Raw genomic sequence first — 18,259 nt, forward strand, 5'->3', positions numbered from 1 at the left:
TGACACGATCTGTCATTTGACACATGCATGCTAGACCTGTTCATGATAATAGGCCTGTCCAATGCCACACACCTTCCTTAATTGGAATGATTAAAAACATACTATGTGAACTAACTTTAATAATTGAAATTATACATACGAGAACAAAGTAAACAGACAGTTGCGGACAGTAGACAGACAGACTAAAATTAGGACTATTAACCTTAAAGCATTCTTCCATGAAAACGGGTTTGCTACAGAAGCGTCCAAAAATCCTTCTGTCGTATCCGTCGCAACACAGAATAAGCACAAAAGTTACAGCTTCCTGATCCGTATTCCAGTTGCCAACCCATAAAGTGAAATGCATCCGTGCACATTCCAATGTACAATAAATTTGCAAAGATCGCTTTCTATTGCAGTTCCAGATCTGTGCGTCTCATTACCCTATCCAACTAACTAAAGTTCAAGTTCCTTCCCGTAGGGATCGTGCAGATATAGGGACAATAAACCAGGCACTGAATTTCTGATCTAGACCGTAGACAAACTCAGAAATCGCGTCACTTCCAAACAAATTGCCTTTTATTCGGCAGTTCCCATCAACTGATATATTGTATTGTGTTTTAGACAACAGGACAATAAATTTGGAATATATCACCTTCTCAAATGAACTGCTATTCACTGATGCACATCTTATTCAGCTAAGTAATTTAATGGTAAGAAATACACTGTTCTAGAAAAGTAATATGTACAAAATTGTGTGACCAAGACATGGATAAACCGTATACATACTTACCAGAACGCCTAAATCTTCAGACATCATATTCAGAAAAAGGTAAATCCAGGATTGTTCGGATAATGATTTGTAGATAAATTCATAAAACGATAGATTTAATATACTTTCATATTTTTTATTACTTTGAGATAATATAATCATATAATATTTCGATTTACTATGTACAATAGGAGATTATCTGATCAGTTACTTAATTATCCATTAATTAGCAATCATTTACTCGACACATAACCATTATGTTGCCTTTGTTCTGTTTTTTTTTACATCTTTCGTGATTCGATAACCTCTTGTTGGCGATCTCCCGAGGGAACGGAAGAGCGCATTTGCTTACATTATCTCTAAGTCAGCGATCCATGTACAACTATGTAGCATTTTGAATTTGCATTTATTCGTGTAATCTTATGTTTTACCTAACTCTTATCGTGGTTTCCATTTTGCTTTCCATTTCAGCAGCTCTTCGGAAACGGTAGGTCTTAAATAAAAAATCGACTGAAAAAAATATCTTTTCAGTAAACATTAATAAAACGAATCAAGTCTTGCTTGAGTATTTCTGGCTAGATGGCGAGAGGAAACGAGAATACGCGAGTACTTATCACACAGAATCATGCCCGCTGGTAAGCGCCCCCTTTCGTTTCAGTTTTTTTTTTGTATTACTTTTTCGAACATAAATTGCACAATTTATCTCACCGTTGTAAATTCAGCGATTCCTTAACTACCCTACATACGAGTGAGCATTTTTAATATCAGTTTACCTGCACGGTTTCGTTCCCGTCCCGGGGGTGTGGTGCAGGAATTGCTTCAAGCAGGCCGAGCTCCACAGATGGACACACCGCCTTCTTCGATAAACTTTTGCACTGTTCAAATTCTTTTATAAGTGAATTTTTAACACATTTGGCGCTTGCAAATCGATGTATGTTTTTTTTTGTTTCTCTCCTCTCGTTTTAAATACTTGCGTTCTTTTTTTGATCCTATCAAAAAATACTGATATGAACAATTTGATATCGATTCTTCCTCTCAATTTTGATTGATTCACTATAATTCTTTTTACACTAGATGCGAACTTTTGCGAGAAACTTACGCTATTTCACTTCATTGTTTCGCCTCGTTCGACCGTCCTATGGCAGCCTAATGAATAAATAATGGTTTCCGTTTGAGCCGAGGAGGCTCAGCTCAAACGGTGTAGCACATAACAGTAAACAAAACTCGGTAACGAACCGGATGATTCGCATAGGTTTGATATGGTTGCGAGCAGACTGGCGGGATCGAAGCTAGACCAGCTTTTGCGGGGGTTGTGGTTCAGGGATGTTACGACTGATTGCGGCTGCAAAGCTTTGGGGAAGGAAGAGCTTTTCGTCTAATCGTGGATTTGGACGAGATTGTACATCATAACAAGAAAATGTAAGTCCAATTGTGTAACACAAATAATAAAGTTTCGAATCTACCGAAGAGCGAAGGTAATAAATAATTAAGATTATGGAAATAGTCGAAGTTGTTCACTCAATTTTATTGAGATAGACTATTTAAAACAATGGGAGTTTTATTTTCAGGTGCACATTTACCAACTTCGAAGCATTCAGTTTTCCTTTTTGCGAATCTCGTCTTTCAAGAGATCCTAAAACCACTCTAGATGGACAATAAAAATGGTTTACCCAAACCATAAGCAGCCCTTCCCCATTCAGCCATCAGCGCTTGAAGACTTAGCAAAGAAAATAAAACTAAGGCAACAATTGTCCCCCAATGCTTAATCGTTGTCGCGTGATATGAGAACTTATGATTGGCAACCGCGGACCCGCTTACACCATACCATTTACATATTTGTCCTGTGGGTTCATGTAATCTAGTCCGTTGGAACTGAACGCCTGCCCGCCCATAGGACCGGTGAGGGCCGAAGTCGACGCCAGTCCAAAGTTGGCCGATGTCGTGTAGCCGGAGTGGCCCATGTTGTAGTTGCTCTGGTTCTGGTTCTGGAAATAATCCATCTGGCTGTAGTAGGATGGCGTGTTGTAGTTGTTTGGGTACTGCTGGTACTGGTTGTGCCAAAAGTTGTATGACTCGTGGTTTGGCATATACGACAGGGGGTTGTGTGAGGTTTGCGGGGTGATTGGAGGTGAAGGAGTGGTCATTATCGAAGAGTTTGAACCCAGAGGCGTTAGATTGCCGGCGGAAGGCCCGCTCGATACTCCATTGCCGCCGGAACCCTGTGACTGACCTAACCGAGAGTTGATGTTCACGTAGGCCGGCGTGTGGTGGGATAGGCTCATCTCGGGATCTTTCAGAAGATCGTAACCGGAGGCCGCCTTCATGGAGTCGTTGTTGCCGCCGTGGTGAAAGGACGGTTGTTCCTTTTTACAGATCACATTGATTGGTGGACTCACCGAGGTCGAGGGCGTAATGGGAAGGATCGGTGAGGCATTACTGTGGGTTATTCCTAGACTAGCACCATTGTGACTGTTTGAATGATTGCTCGGGCCAGTATTGCTGCCGTTTGCTCCGCCCCCACTGCTAGACGCGCTATTGTGGCTGTTCATGGGCGTGTGTTTGATCGTGGGCTTATTGTTCGCGTTGGCGATCGACGAAGTCTTATTACTACTGGCACCGGTGGCTGTTGCGTTGTTATTGTTGTTTGATGACGATGATGAACCGGTTCCGGCTCCGGATTGCCGCGTGGACGAACTGGACGAACTGCTGGACGTTTTGCTGCTGTTGAGGTTCGAGGAGGTCATGTGTTGCTGCTGCTGACGGCATTTGGCCCGCCGGTTCTTAAACCATACCTGCAGATGAGAAGAAACAAATGATGAAGCGTTAAAGAGTTGGCGAGTGGATGTAATACAATTTCAACGCCTTCAATTGCTTGCCCAATTTTAATCAGTGTGGAATCGCGCAAATATAACAGATGCACAAAGTTAATAATCCTGCATTGTGGTGGTTCAAACGAAAAGCCACACGGTGAGATATTGAACCCAACATCAAAACAGTCTGCCTCGTTCAACTACCGCTGAGTTTGAAGAACTCTTAAAAGTACAAAAGGTAATTCAATATTACACTCCCCAGGCACTTGTTCGCTATTTCCCACCTATCGTCCTCCCATCACAGTGTAAGACGATACGCCACTACTCACTGCCATTCGAAATGACTTCCTCCCCCAATGAAGTAGTACAAATATGTCAAGACCCTCGTAATAATACCGCACTGTGATTTGTTTCAATTCATTTGATTTTATTACGCTTTCCTCCCCCGAAAAATGCGCTTCTCTGTCGGATTTCCTCCTCCACTGCTGCCACTAGACTGGGTCGTTCGGTGGAGGATTATTTGCTCGGGTAATGAAAACGTGATTACGAAATCATTACCTTTTCGGCCCGGGTTCGGCTTTTTCCCTAGTGCAGAGTCCCCTCTCGATCGGAACACGTTTTGCGGTTCCTTGCACAGCTGGAAACTTTTTTTTTCCGCCAAAGTGACTTTCCCGTTCGGTTTCGGTGAAGATGTGCTCGAAAGAGGAGGGTGAAAATGAAAATATTCCCCAAGGAGTGTGGGCGTTATGTCTCAATGATGTTGCTAATAGATGCTGATGGGGTACATAAATAATCTTTTATCCTTGGTGTAAAGTATCTACAAGCTCGGGCGGTTCAGTTTCCGATTTAGCATTTGGCATTTGTTGAAAATGGTTTGAATATCGAACAGCTAAATTATGGAATATTCAAATTGATTTTAGTTTTTCTGAGAAGTTTTTTTTTGCGACAGAATTTCAAGCGAGAAAAATAGTTTGCTTCAATAGAAACAATTGAACGCAGAATGCTCGTCACAGAATTCAATACATATGTTCGACTATTAATTATTCCAACATTGAAGTTCACAAGCAGCAAAGCGAAGCTGTTCTGCTCAAAGTGAAAGTTTTGCCAATTCGTGTTGCTGTTTTCCATTAACTCAATTCCATCACTCTTGCTTACAGGCAAAGCCTCATTTTTACGATCCTATTCTGACCTCGGTCAGCGTTAATTTCTGTTCCGTAACGAATCAACCTCTCCCCGTTTGGTAGCGGCACCAAGTATTGTGTTTGCTAGTAAAAAATTAAATCGCATGCTATTGATATCTAACATCCAGATTCCAGCAGGGCACAACACCGCACAGTCTGAGAGCACAGTCGCATTATATTTCCTTTTATGTTTGTCACCAATGGCACAGACAATCGCAGGCGACGAAGATAATCATAACCATAAATATTCCAATCGACGATCCGTTTCGTCTAACATTATCGGCGCCAAAATGGTTCAAGCCGCAGCCTCACGACCATCTGCAACGAAACCAACGCAAAGGCAGCGTGCTTTACCAGCTATTAGAGGCGGCGGCTGTGTTTGCACATCGGATCAACCCCGACCGAAAATTGATCGATTTCACAATCACATCGTCGAACAACCGTAATAATTGCTTTGGGTAAATACGACCACTCCCGAAAATCCGAAACCGTAGAAAAGCGCAAGGATCAAAACAAACAGCAATGAGTTTGCGAAATCTGCGATTGCCTCTTTGCAACGGGAACTGCGTTGTTGCTTCATCTTGCGTGCTTTATCTCCGTCGGGGCTTTCGTGCCAGCAGCAGCAGTGCCCTTCGACAGAAAGAAGGTGATAATGGGCTGTCTCATTACGAACTTTCTCGGAATTTGCTTGGGTTCTGCCGAGTCAGGACCGAAGTGATTGATCATCATGCGCTGCTGGTCAAATTACTGCCCCGGAGGATATTCCGGACGGAGTTTTGTGCTTTGAATACGACGCTGATTGAGAACAGATTGAGTTGTACCTCCGGACCCTATTATAGAGGTGTCGTCGTCGGTTGTGTTGTTCCGGGCGGGGTGTTTGTTTTTACGGAAGCTGACAGTTTCTGTAATCGTCGGGTTTGTTTGTTTTGTTCGTGTGAAATAAGAGTTTGGTCAGCTGCTTGTCATATGAAGTTCTTGATTCGTGTCAAGGGACGGTAGTGATTTGTGTTTTCTATTGTTTGTGAGGCATTCAAAAGTATCGAAAAAGTTGTTTCATGTTTTACCCAGCTGGGTTGAATTTTTTCATCACACTTTTTGACTATTACGAATGCAGAAAATAAAAGTCAATTGTCTCGCTCCTTGATTGGTGAATTTGATTGCGTCACTTTATAAGGAATTTAAATTTTCAATCTCAAAAGTTCAACCACTCGTAAAATTCAATTTATCTTGTCACCCGACGATGAAATCCAAGAACTCATCAGAACGGTATATCCCTTCATCTGTAGGGCAGTTCCCCATTCAACGGAAGGTAAATTCCTTCCCCATCAATTGCGCCCACAAACGATCCAAGCGCATCGTCATGAATAACAAATCCTCTCGTTTTTCCACTCTATTATTCACCCTCTCATTTCGGGGAAAGAAAAACCGTCGGAAAAAGATGAGGTTTTCAACGGCACCGTTTCGTCGCAAGATTACCACTCGTGGCGGAATGGAAAATTGATTAAAAATTAAAATTAAATCAACATCGCACACGACAGTCGCCGAGAATCCATTTGGATGCACCCTCCTTCGCACACAATTGCTTCGGGAAAAGCAGCAGCATCAAGTGTTATTGTGTCTGTGTGTATTAATTTTTGATGTCACACCAAAACCGTCGAATGGGCTTTTTGTACATCCCATCGCACACGTGCATATGTTTTCGTTCGGAAAATTTCCCACAAGGCTGCTCGCAGGAAGGAGCAAATTTGTTTGTTTCCACACTTGGCGGTTTTGGGCGACTTTTCGTTGGGCAAACAGTCAGTGTTGGTTAGTGGCGGTTACGCACCTGTACTCGTGACTCGGGCAGGTTGATCTTCATTGCAACTTCCTCGCGCATAAAGATGTCCGGGTAGCGCGTTTTCGTAAACAGCGACTCCAGAACGTCCAGCTGGGATCGGGTGAATGTTGTCCGCTCTCGCCGCTGCTTTCGTGGGTTGACTCCTGGAACAAAATAAGAAAAGGAAACCAAAGACTTTAGTAAATTGATTCATCCAGCTTGGGCAGGTGGTGTAAACTATTCTATCTTACTTACTAACATCTATTTACTATTGAATAATTGAGGATTTTTAACTTTTAAGTTTCCATAATTTTATTCGTCTGCAATCAATGTTCAGCAATGTTTTTTTTTAATTTAAAAAAAATAGCTGCAGCAATTCTTCTGAAAATCTTAATCCTTGATATGGCCAATCAAATACGGAACGACCAAACATGTCCCGATGAGTGACGGATCAACCACGTTATTCCTATCTCGAAGACAACGTCACCTCCTGGGATATTTCAGAATATCGGCCTATCTCGGCGACCTCTTGATATGAAGATATCAACCTCTGATTTCATTGTGTTATAGCTAGAGGGATTTTTTATATAAGTTTTGTTATTTTAACAACTAACCAGCCATTTTTATAACACATTTTGTTACAATATTTTTCTGAAATAAATAACTGCCCTTGTTATAATTTTGTTATGCATTGTTGATCGGGGAAGTTTCGGCTTCCGACAACATGACTTTCGCCCGGGGTACGGAATCGGTTCCTACTTCGCCAAAACTAGGGGACGCCGTTAGTGTTCCAGTACTAAGCAAATGTTTTTTTCGCAAGATTTGGCCTTTGTACGGAATTTCCTCAAAGGATGCTCGTTCCAAGTCCTGATCAGCAATAAGTCATCGTGGACTTAACAGGAGGAAACAGGGTCGGTCCTGGCGATAACACTCTTGGTAGTAACCATAGACGGGGTATTCCGATTTCTGCCGCCCAACATCTACATCTTTAGTAACTCCGACGGCATCTGACAAACCCGCAGTTAACGTCGTCTCTGGCTGGACTTCTTCAGTAGCTACAATTGCTGGAATTTGCACAACAATTTTATTGAAATTTCATCGGCAAATCCCTCGCAATTTCTTTTGAAAATTCTTCGAAATTTTCTCGGCAAACTTTTCGGAATTTCCCCAATAAATTGTTCGAAACTTTTTAAGCACATTTCTAGGAATTTCTGGGGAAAATTCTTCGGGATTTCCTCCCAAATTCTTCGAAATTCGCTCGACGAATAATTCTGAATATCCTCAACAATTGCCTGGCAATATCTTCGGAATTTTTATGAATAATTCTTCGGAATTTACTCGGCGAATCGCTCGCATTTCCCTCGGTAGATTGTTTGGAATGTCATCCCAAATTGCTGAGATTTTTTTTTCGTCAAATTCTCCATTATTTGCTCGCCTAATTTTTCAACATTTCCTCGGCAAACTATTCGGAGTTTGCTCGGCAAAACGTTCTGAATTTTCTCGGCAAATTCCCTTGAAAAAATCTTAGAAATTTTAATCGGCGGAAAATTGTTATGAACATCCTCGGCAAATTCTTCAAAATTCCATCGGCAATTTTTTCCAAATCTTCCTAGTAAATTCGTAGGAGTTTTCTCAGAGAATTCTGCGGAGTTTGCTTTAGGATTTTCTCGACAAATTGTTCGTAATTTTCTCGGTAAATATTTCAAAATTCGCTCGGAAAACTATTCAGAATATCAACGACATTTTTTTGGAATCTATTCGGAAAATTCCTCGGAACCTCTTTGGCAAACTCTTTCTTCTTTGGAATTTACTCGGCAGTTCATTCAGAGTTTTCTCGGTAAATTCTTCAGAATCTCCTCCACAAATTCTTCGTTTTTTTCCGACAATTTTATTTTAAATTTGCTCGTCAAATTCTTAGGATTTTGCTCGGAAAGCTCTTTATAACTTTCTCGGCAAACTCTTCGGAATTTCCTCACCAAACTTTTCTCGGCAAATCATTTGGCATTTTATTTGAAAATTCTTCGCAATTTTCATGGAAAATCGTTCGAAATTTTCTTGGCATTTTTTTCGAAATTCCATCGGCAAGTTCTTCGGAATTTACTCACCAAAGTTTTCGGAAATTCTGGAATTTCTTCAGCAAGTTTTAAGGAATTTCCTCATAATTTTCTCAGAAAATTCATCGGATTTTGCTTCTGGCTGCGAAAGTGTCTTCATTGGCTCCGCTCTACTCCAGGACAGCATTTGACTATTGGCCAATCGAAAGTTCGTAGGGCCCTTGTGTGGCTTTAACAGAGGAAGAAGACGCTTTTGTAGACACTCCTTGAGGTATATCTCCCCGTTTACAGTACCGGTAGTCACGAAAGGCGCACTCCGCATGCCAACTCATGTATTTTTGGGCAATCTTTGAAAGTTTTTGCTTCCTCCGGAACATCGAACTTGTACTGGACGGTGTAGGATAGTGGCTATGGAAGCTGTCTCCGAGCCCGTGACTTTCTCACCGTATTTTGTCGTTTGTCAGGGTTTGGTGCCTTCCGCACTTCGTACGTATGAAGTATCTCCCGGTTCTTGGTTTTCTGAACGAACGACTTGGACAGATTCAACGTTTTGGCCACATCCCTGGGATTCCGCTCAAACGCTTTCACGACACGCTCAAGATCCTGATCACCAGCAGAACATTTATTCTGACCGCGTTTCTCTTTCCGTTCGATGCCCAGAATTTCATAGAAACATTTATTCACACGACTCACCGTTGTTGATTGCAAGATTTGGAGTTGTTTCCCAATATCCCGATAAGAGAGTTGAGGATTTTACAGGTACTTGCGCAAAATATATTTGGAACGTTGCTTTTCGGGTGCCATTTTCCAAATTTTCGAAAAAACTCACAGCGATAAAAATACAGTGTAAACAAAAGTTGTACCCTTAGAACTAAGCCAGCCGTGAGTTAAATTGTTCGGGGCTGTCACTTTGAACATTCATTTTCCCAGCAGCTGTTCTAGATTAATTTGTATAACAGTTCGGTTTCAAAATCTTAAAACTGTCGCGAGATGCAAATAGTTTTCAATTGTTTTGATTCATGAATGCGTAATTTTATCTGCGGATAAATCCACTTTGCAACTACGGCGCTTTTATTTGCAGCAACATAGTGCTTTAACTTTTTTGAAAAATGTTCAAACATGAATAGAACACTGCTGGGAAAATCAGCCAAGATTCAAGCTAGAATAGTGTTCGGAAATTTGCAATGAAACTGAATCACTATTGATTTTACTCTTATAACACTTTGAATTTGTTATTTTGTATATCTGAATACGATTCGCGTTGAAATTAGGAAAAACGATTTTCCCTGCTGGCGATGGGTTTTGTTTTTTTTAATCAAAAATTCGAGATTGGGGTATACAATATTGAAGATTGAGCTTGATTGACTGCCCGTAGTTGCTACTCCATTATGACCAGATCAGCTGTTCTTGCACAGAGAACCAACAGCTGTTTGCTTGGAACTAGCACTCATCTTCAATGTACAAGTACAGGTGACCTCATTTGTTAAGTCATACTGCCACGTCAGAATGCAAGTCAACGCAAGGAAAGGGGAATGAAATGATGATGCAATCACTCACCCACTGCAAGCCGAATATACCTCTGCACTTGTCACGACGGAATACGGAATTTATTAGAATTTTCGGGTTAGGTTCGAGTTGATAGATAGGAGAAATCAACTGATGGAATTTCTAATTGAATGTAGGAAACGAGCTTTTTTAGTTCATTATTGTAGCAACTACTGCTAAAATAGTCAAGTTGAAGGTGTAAAATAGAAATAGAACCAGTATGCAAATCCATTTCTAGTTTTAGCGATTGCTAGAACATTATTAACATAGAGAAAGTAGGAGGAATGGAACGGACCTGGGATTGAACCCACGACCTCCTGCGTATTAGGCAGAAGCAGTAGCCACATGACTACCAAGCCCATTCGAGATTGGGGTATACAATATTGAAGTAGAAAAAGAAAGGTGCTTTTTTCGAAAAACATATCGATTGCTCAATTATTGCCATAAAAATATGTATTAACCCCATTTCTCCAACATTTACCTCGTGCGGTGTCTCTCCTAGAGGTGTGGTGGCATCTTACCCGAATTTGACTTTTCTTCAAACATAAATAGTACAAACCGACTTTTTTGGTTTTGCAAATTACTTTTACACTATGTATCCTTAAACTATCAATAACAATAGAGTTTCATTTAGCATATTGTTTTGAGGAAATATCGATTTTAAAAAGGTATGGCATCTCACCCGGATTTACTTTAAGTTAAATGTTCAATGCATATTTTCGCTGTTTACTGTTCCCTTTTTGTTCCCACATGTCGTTGAAATCGTTCGGAATACCAGCAACCCAGAAGCAATCTACTAATAATGAACTAAAATAAAATATAATAATGAAAAGAAATAAAAATCATATCGTACATTGGAAATAGTCAGATTACGAGCTTCATGACATGATAAAGAGTATCATGATTTCAACGTTAATTCATCTTGTTTTAATTTCTTATGATAGGCAAATTGGAAACACCTTTAAGTTGCAATGCTCTCCAGTAATACCTATCATAGGCGAGTTTGCTGTCGTACGATTGATTATTTATAGTGTTTGTTCCAGCACATCAATAAACGATATTAAAAGCACCGACTAACAGAATAAATGTTGCTTTCAATCTATTTATTTTTTGATTATTACGCACCGTATTTTTTTTTATTCTTTATTAAAGTGTTTTTATACTTTACGCATCGTAGACAAACATTGATGTATCCCTCGTCATACTTTCGAAAAAAATCGAAGACTGCGTATACAAAGATTTGTTTCCAATGTAAAACAGTTCTAAGTCATAAACTTTTCCACACATATTGAATAAAATCTAGATTTTTGCCATGCTGGCTCAAAAATATTATACCATTTATGGAGATTTTTTTGTATAATCAATAGGTTATAATGGTAGGTTATAAAAGTAGAAGATTGTATTAGCGCCGGAAGATTATTAATTTAATTTAATTAATTAATTTAATTAATTAATTAAATTTACATTTTGTTTTTTTCATTCAGATCGGAAAATCTATGATAAAAAAGAAGAAGTAGAAGATAACATGCAAAAAGTTAAAAACAAAACATTCTGCTTTTTTTTTGAATGAATTTTGAACAAGGTTTCGACTTTTCGTTTCGATGAGATCAAAGCAAGCGTTTCTTGGGCCAGACGAGAAACTTTTTTCGTTGGAATTGCCCAGGCATAGGTGCATCGACGCTGTAGCCAACCGGACATGCAGGTTGGTATGGTGAGGAGCTTCTTTCACCTAGCAATATTTTCTCAGGAGCTAGCCTTGGAAGATAAAAAATCGTGCCTATTAGACGAATTTTCTTTTACTTTTTTTTTCATCACTGTAAACATCTCACTTGCTTTTCGCGAAAATTATCGCAGAACAATAAAAAAAACTGTATGGTCGCGGCGGAATTCGAACCCAGAATATTATTGCACTAGTTTAGACTACTGAGCGAAAATTATATTCTCAATGTCGATGCCTCACCGGCCCCGTTCAAAAGCATAAGCATACTTCGATTACTTCGATTAACCATCGATGTTCGGGGGTTTGTTGTGTTTACTTTCACTTGCCACTTCACTTCATAAGAGGCGTCAGCTAAATTATTACATTTCTCGCACTCAGTTTCATAGGGACGTAACTGTATTGATCGATTTCTCTTCGTCGATGTTTTCTTTTTATTATTGAACAGAATTGCGCTAGTTTGTCGATGATTTAATGGTTTGGCGTGATAAAGGATGATTTATCTTGCACCAGAATAAATAATAATAGTTGTAGCTTTTGAAACAATTGAGTTATTAACAAAATATAAAATCGATTAAGAGGAATCGATCAATACAGTTACGCCCCTATGAAACTAAGCACTATCTTATTCACTACAGTTGCCAAGAGTAAGAAGGATCAGCTGTTTCATAAAAGAGGTTATGCAATCAAGAATAATTCGCAATCAACAGAAAAATATGAAAGCTTTTGATTGCAGTACTCAAATTAATTCATAAAAAAATGTTACTTAGGTCCTTTTCAAAAGTTAAGCGAGAATTCTTCCCACATCCAGGACCAAATAGAAGTTCTCAAGGACACAATTGAATTGAAAGTCATGAGAGCATTACTCTACCGCTTGAGATTTCCTTCCTGACGATTTAACTCGCCAATATTCTTTCTTGTCAAATCATATAACATTCTGCTAGCAGTAAAGCGCTACTACGACAACTTAGACAATTGTCTCCATCTTGAACTCAGCGTGAACTGATTTCTTCGCAAATCTCACAAATTCGAATTCGTGAACCCACGTTCTTATGAAAATCTGCGAATAACTATTTTGTAAGTTGGATTTGCGTTCTAATAACGGCGTTTGTATCAATATTACGGTTTTCTTCCCGAACCCAGGTCGTCGACCGGTTCTTCAATAACGGAACCCACGAGCAAGTAATGTCCGTAATCAACAATACGAATGAACAAAAACAAGAACCAAAAACGTGCACTTATCGATCGCACCAACAAAGCCTAACGAGTGCCAGACGCATGGAAGCCCTGACGGCCTGAACCGTGCACCAAGCATACACACACGGCAGGCAACCACACAAACCAAATCGGAAAACTATCAAGTTTCAATTTTAAGGTTCACTTCCTCCGGTGAACGCGTTCCGTGCTCGACTCGAGGACCGTTGTTGGTTGTCCTTCCCATTTACCCGGCGGCGATGACAACGACGTAACGTCATCGACGACAGAGAATTCGCTTACACTTGATTTACATTGGCGTTGGACCTAATAGGACCATTCTCGTCGTCGCCGCTTCGGTTTGGATTTCCATACTCCTAGTGGGTTTGTTTTGCTCTTTTTTTACTTTTGTCGTTCTGTTTAAATATCAATTACCAACTCGAAAGCATCGACAGTCAGAAAAAACCTTACAAATAACCCTAGGCCACGTGACTCGTCACACCACCGCCACCGCCGCCGTCGCTACCGCTCGGTCAATTTCCTTGAGCCGTTCGGGAGGGTCGTCCTCCGCCAGACACTTTTGGTATTTATCCACAAACAACAACAACAACCCGGGAAAGGAGCACTAAAACGCTTCAACTTCCACAGCCCGCCACTAGTGTGCTGGGTGCGAAAGACAAATATTTACACTTAATTTGCCACCCTCGCACATTCTCCTCCGGGTAACGCCGGGCGCCGTTCAGCATCTCCGCGAGGCTGCGAGCATCTCAATTAGAGTGGAAAAAGTAATTGCAATGAAAACATAACACCGAACCGAGTGGGAAACGTTTGCCGCCGGGCATTGGAAAGATTATCCTTTGACGAGCAGCGCCGGAATACGGGCCAGGCGCGCGGGAAGCATCATCAGCCAGCGTTGTGCCGTTTGGTTACGCGTTTGTCGCTTCGTTTGGAATCGCGCGTTGAATTGGAGTAAACACACTTTTCTGACTTTGATTACACCGCGTCAAATGGAGTAACCTGAGGCGCATTTTTGGTTCGGTTCCATGGGTATTTGATCCATTAGTCTGACTTTGGAAACATAAGTTGTCATATTCTACGGGCACTCCACAGGATATACATTTTCAGAAAATTTAAATAAATTTAGCCAAGAAAAAAGCTCACACATTGTGCAACCACCGTGTTCTTCTCTTTCTTGCAAGGAATAACAATTTCACACAGCATGGTACGACGATTGAGTAAACCTTTACAATCATATACAGAGAAGAGTGTCCTAAACAGTTTTTCAATCTTAACAACCAATTTTGGGGAATTTGACCGATGTTTTATCAAATCAAAGTAACAAAATATTACAATGATATCTTTAAAATCTAGGAAAAAATTGTTATTGTCAAAGAATGCAACTTCCCTGAATATGTCTCTGATCCCCTCTTAACTCGAGATATCGAAAACTTAAATATTTACCCAAAATCGAGTCACGAATATCTAATTGATCATTATCTATAGAAAACGGCTGTTGGGCACTTTTTTTCTGTGAATGTAATTAGTTTTTGGTTATTTTATAGCGAGTTGAGTTGTGTACTTTAAATTTTATTTTATTATTTCAATAAACTTATTTAAAACAAAAATTACACATAAATAAAGAAGAAAAACTGTATAGTCTCTGTCACCACCATCTGTAAAATGTCTTCCATCTGTTCGAAGTCGAAACAGGCAAAACAATCCGCACATATCATACCTTCTGTCCGCCATATTCTTTGTCTCGATCACGATCGCGCATCTGGCGGCTTCCGAATAGAGCAGTGCCGAAAAAAAATCAGTCCCATTGTCACCCAGCCAGAATCCCCGTCAAACGTCGAACGTGCACCGATGTATGTAAGTTGCAGGGACGTGCTTTGAGGCGTGATTTCGAATAATTTCATTTCGCCCTTCGGTTTCGGGAACAGCATGGGGTTCCACATACCAAAAAACGCAACATAAAGACGTCCCAGCAGGGCGATCCGAATGAAGAGGACGACCCTTCAACGTTTCGATCGGTGACAAATTGTAACTGTCACTCGTTGCGCCTCAAACAGGATCAAAAAGTTGCTTGGTGCGAGGGGTTGCTTCTACCCGCACACACGCACGGAGCGAAACTACCCATAGGAAAACGGTAAACCGTAGCGAAAATATTCGGCAATTCACAATGTGGGCCCATAAGGGCGGAAAATAGGAGGCCGAAGCTGCGTTGAGGACAACAGCAAGGGACAGTAGCCGCAGCCAGAAATAACAACATGCACCACCAAACAGCGGCGGCGGGATGGAAATCGTTGTGTAAGCGAGCGAGAGCAGGAGACAGAGCCCGAATGAGCAACGACGCCATTTCCAAACGTTAATGCAGATTTATGACAGCTTCGGGGCCCTCATCGTGACTGGGCGATCCGTTGGGCGCGCGGGTCGTTTTTTACTGTCGCTGTTGTTGGTTTTAGAGAGTTTTGCACTGTGCGGAGTTGAGGCGAAAATTTATCGCTTATCGATTGTTTATGTAAATAGTGTACGGGAAAAGGTAAAAAGTGTTGTTACACGTGGAGAACTTAAGCAGTTCGTTTGGCAGCTAAATAAGCTATTGTATACACTGGTATTTTATTTATTACATTAACAATCAGTTAAATTGTCCGAAAAAAAAATATCTCGATTAGTGGATTAGTGTTTCGAGTCGTTTCGTTTATGGTTGCAAACGATAGTGCATCGGTTAAGAATACATGAACCGATATTATATAAATGCTGGTTGTAATAGTATAAGTCAGTAAAAAATTTATTTTTGTTTTTGAAACATTTTAGGATATGTTTCTGTTGTTGAAATGGCAACATTCAGAACGAATGAACCATATGGTCAAAACTGCAGGCCCATATATTAACTGTCAAAGGTTGAGTCAAGTGTCCTGCGGTGTTTTGTTAAACAAAACCGAAAATGTCGAGTAAGCATTTTCCATCTAGTTTTAAATTTCAAATTAAAAATGTTACTTCCGACTTCTGAGTCGGAAAACAATCTGAAGCGCCCAGGATGATTTGCTTCATCGTTCTCTGAAAGAACGATTCTGAAAGATTCTGGGGTTGAAAAACCCAGAAAAATTACTTACGTAATTAGTGAACAACCCCCTATATGGGATAACCGCACCTCAAGCGTTCTTATACTTCTGCTTCTACTATTCTTTTACAATCATTGTGCAAGACCAGAAAAAAGCATTTCACAACCTAATATAAGTATTGTAGATTCAGTTGAAAACCAAACTGAGCTCTCGCGACAATCACATTTTCTCCAATTTCCGAATGTCGCAATTGCATCGCGAGTGGTGCGCATGATGACGCACGGCTATGGCATAGATGCGCACTTCTTGCGATGCTGTTGCGACATCTGGAAATGGGAGAAAATGCTATTGTCGCGAGAGCACAGTTCGGTTTTTAACTGGAGCTACAATACAATCTAAACAAAATACGCGAAGCAGCTAGAAAGAAATTTTATAAAACGGCTCGGTTCAAGGAGACACGTTTTTTAACAGCTGTGTAAAATAAGTTGAGATGCAGCATCAACTTGGAGTGATTTTTTTTTTCATGAAGTGTGGAATTATTTCCCTTAGAAAAAAGATATTAGAGGTGTATCTACGTGAATACTGTTAGAATACTGAGCCAATTAGACAAACGCCTGCAAGCACAGCGTCGCTTTATTTTCCAGGTGGACACTTTGTTATACCTTTCAGCTTGTTGCTAGCAGTCGGGGATTATTTAATATCGGTGTTGTAATAAACAAGTAAACATTATTTCACTGTTTAAACCAAAAATGGAATTATATTATTATATTTTTTTCTTTCTATTAATGCGAATTTTGATATTTGAATCAGTTCTTCACTCCCAGTACATGACAGCCATTCATTACGCCACTCCCACTGTTGTCAAGTAACGTTTTTCACTATCAGCGCATAGCAAGCCGTGATTCTTCCTTTCACTTCTCTGTCAGACATTGCTTGCAGATGCAGACGTCAGCTGGGCAGCCTCAGTTCTTACCAAGATGAATACAGTACTAGGTGCTTCAATCTACCAAGTTTGTGGAAGAGAAGAAGGCGGAGGTGAAAAATTCATTTTCAATGCAATACGAAAACAAACCGACTGGCTCTTCCATACTAAAATTCAAGATGGCTGAATCGTGAATTTGCCTTTGATCTCTAAACTGAACCTTAGTGAGGTCAATCAACACTCGAATCGAAAGCCGTTGTATGGTGTCCGTATCAATTCACTTTGATCGCTAGGATTGAAGCAATTCAGCACAAATTCGTCAGATTTGCCTTACATGGTCTTCCTAATTTGCCGCGATATAAAAATCGCTGTAGACTGCTGGGATTAAAAAAAAACCATGGACAAAAAAGTAAATGCTCAAAATATTTGTTGCAAACATTTTGGACAGGAAAGACAAATTTACCGGACCGGTTATCTGGTCCCAGATGGTTCTATATGCTCCTGAGTGGGTCCTTCGATAACGAGAGTTCCTAAGACTTGATACCAGGAACACCGAATACGAATTACTTGACCCAATCAGATTTATGTCAAGAAGCTTCATCGAATTGTACGAGTTCTTCGTCTTCAACATGTGTGCTGCATCCTTCAAACATAGACTTCAAGCCAGTCGACCAGAGTGAATATCCACACACCCCAATAGTGAAAAACTTGTCTAACTCTGTTTATTCAAAACGCCTTGGACTTTATCAATGACGTAATGACTAGACGAGACGATACGTAATGAATCAGACGAACTACATGAGCTGCGTACTTCTTAGGATTGATATTTTATTGATAATTAGTGAATGTTTGTAATTCGCACGTCAATTGTTTTCTATTGTTTTATTTTATCTCATCTTGTAATGATGTTAGGTTATACTCAGAACGCTCAGAAATAGGTTACTTAAATATTGAAATCAAAATAATCGATATTTTAAGCACCGGCATGACGAAAATTCTCTCGCCCTTTGAATCCTGGAACAGAAGTAGACAGCTACGAAAAACCGTACGTTTCTTCAGAGCGACCAAAAATGATCCCAATACTTTTCGATTATATGCACGCTTTTTAGAAGGCAATCAAATCTCCCAAAAAATCTACAAATCTGCTGGGAGAATTTTTCAAACGCGTCTATAATCACGCTCCAATGTCAGTCGCTGCGGAGAA

General features: G+C 40.3%; 1 protein-coding gene across 2 annotated transcripts in view; it reads right to left on the reverse strand.

Moving 5' to 3' along the window:
• Positions 1-866: 866 nt before the first annotated feature.
• LOC134205523 (homeotic protein ocelliless) overlaps positions 867-18,259 on the reverse strand; it is a 72,667-nt gene continuing 55,274 nt past the window's right edge. For both annotated transcript variants that reach the window (XM_062680807.1, XM_062680806.1), the window contains exons 3-4: positions 6,568-6,722; positions 867-3,543 (exon numbers count right to left, since the gene is read on the reverse strand). In XM_062680807.1, the coding sequence (XP_062536791.1) occupies positions 2,566-3,543; positions 6,568-6,722 (1,133 nt within the window). In that variant the 3' untranslated portion in view covers positions 867-2,565. The remainder of the gene's footprint in view (positions 3,544-6,567; positions 6,723-18,259) is intronic.

The sequence above is a fragment of the Armigeres subalbatus genome, chromosome 1 (assembly GCF_024139115.2).
Source record: "Armigeres subalbatus isolate Guangzhou_Male chromosome 1, GZ_Asu_2, whole genome shotgun sequence".
Classification (NCBI taxonomy): Eukaryota; Metazoa; Arthropoda; class Insecta; order Diptera; family Culicidae; genus Armigeres; species Armigeres subalbatus.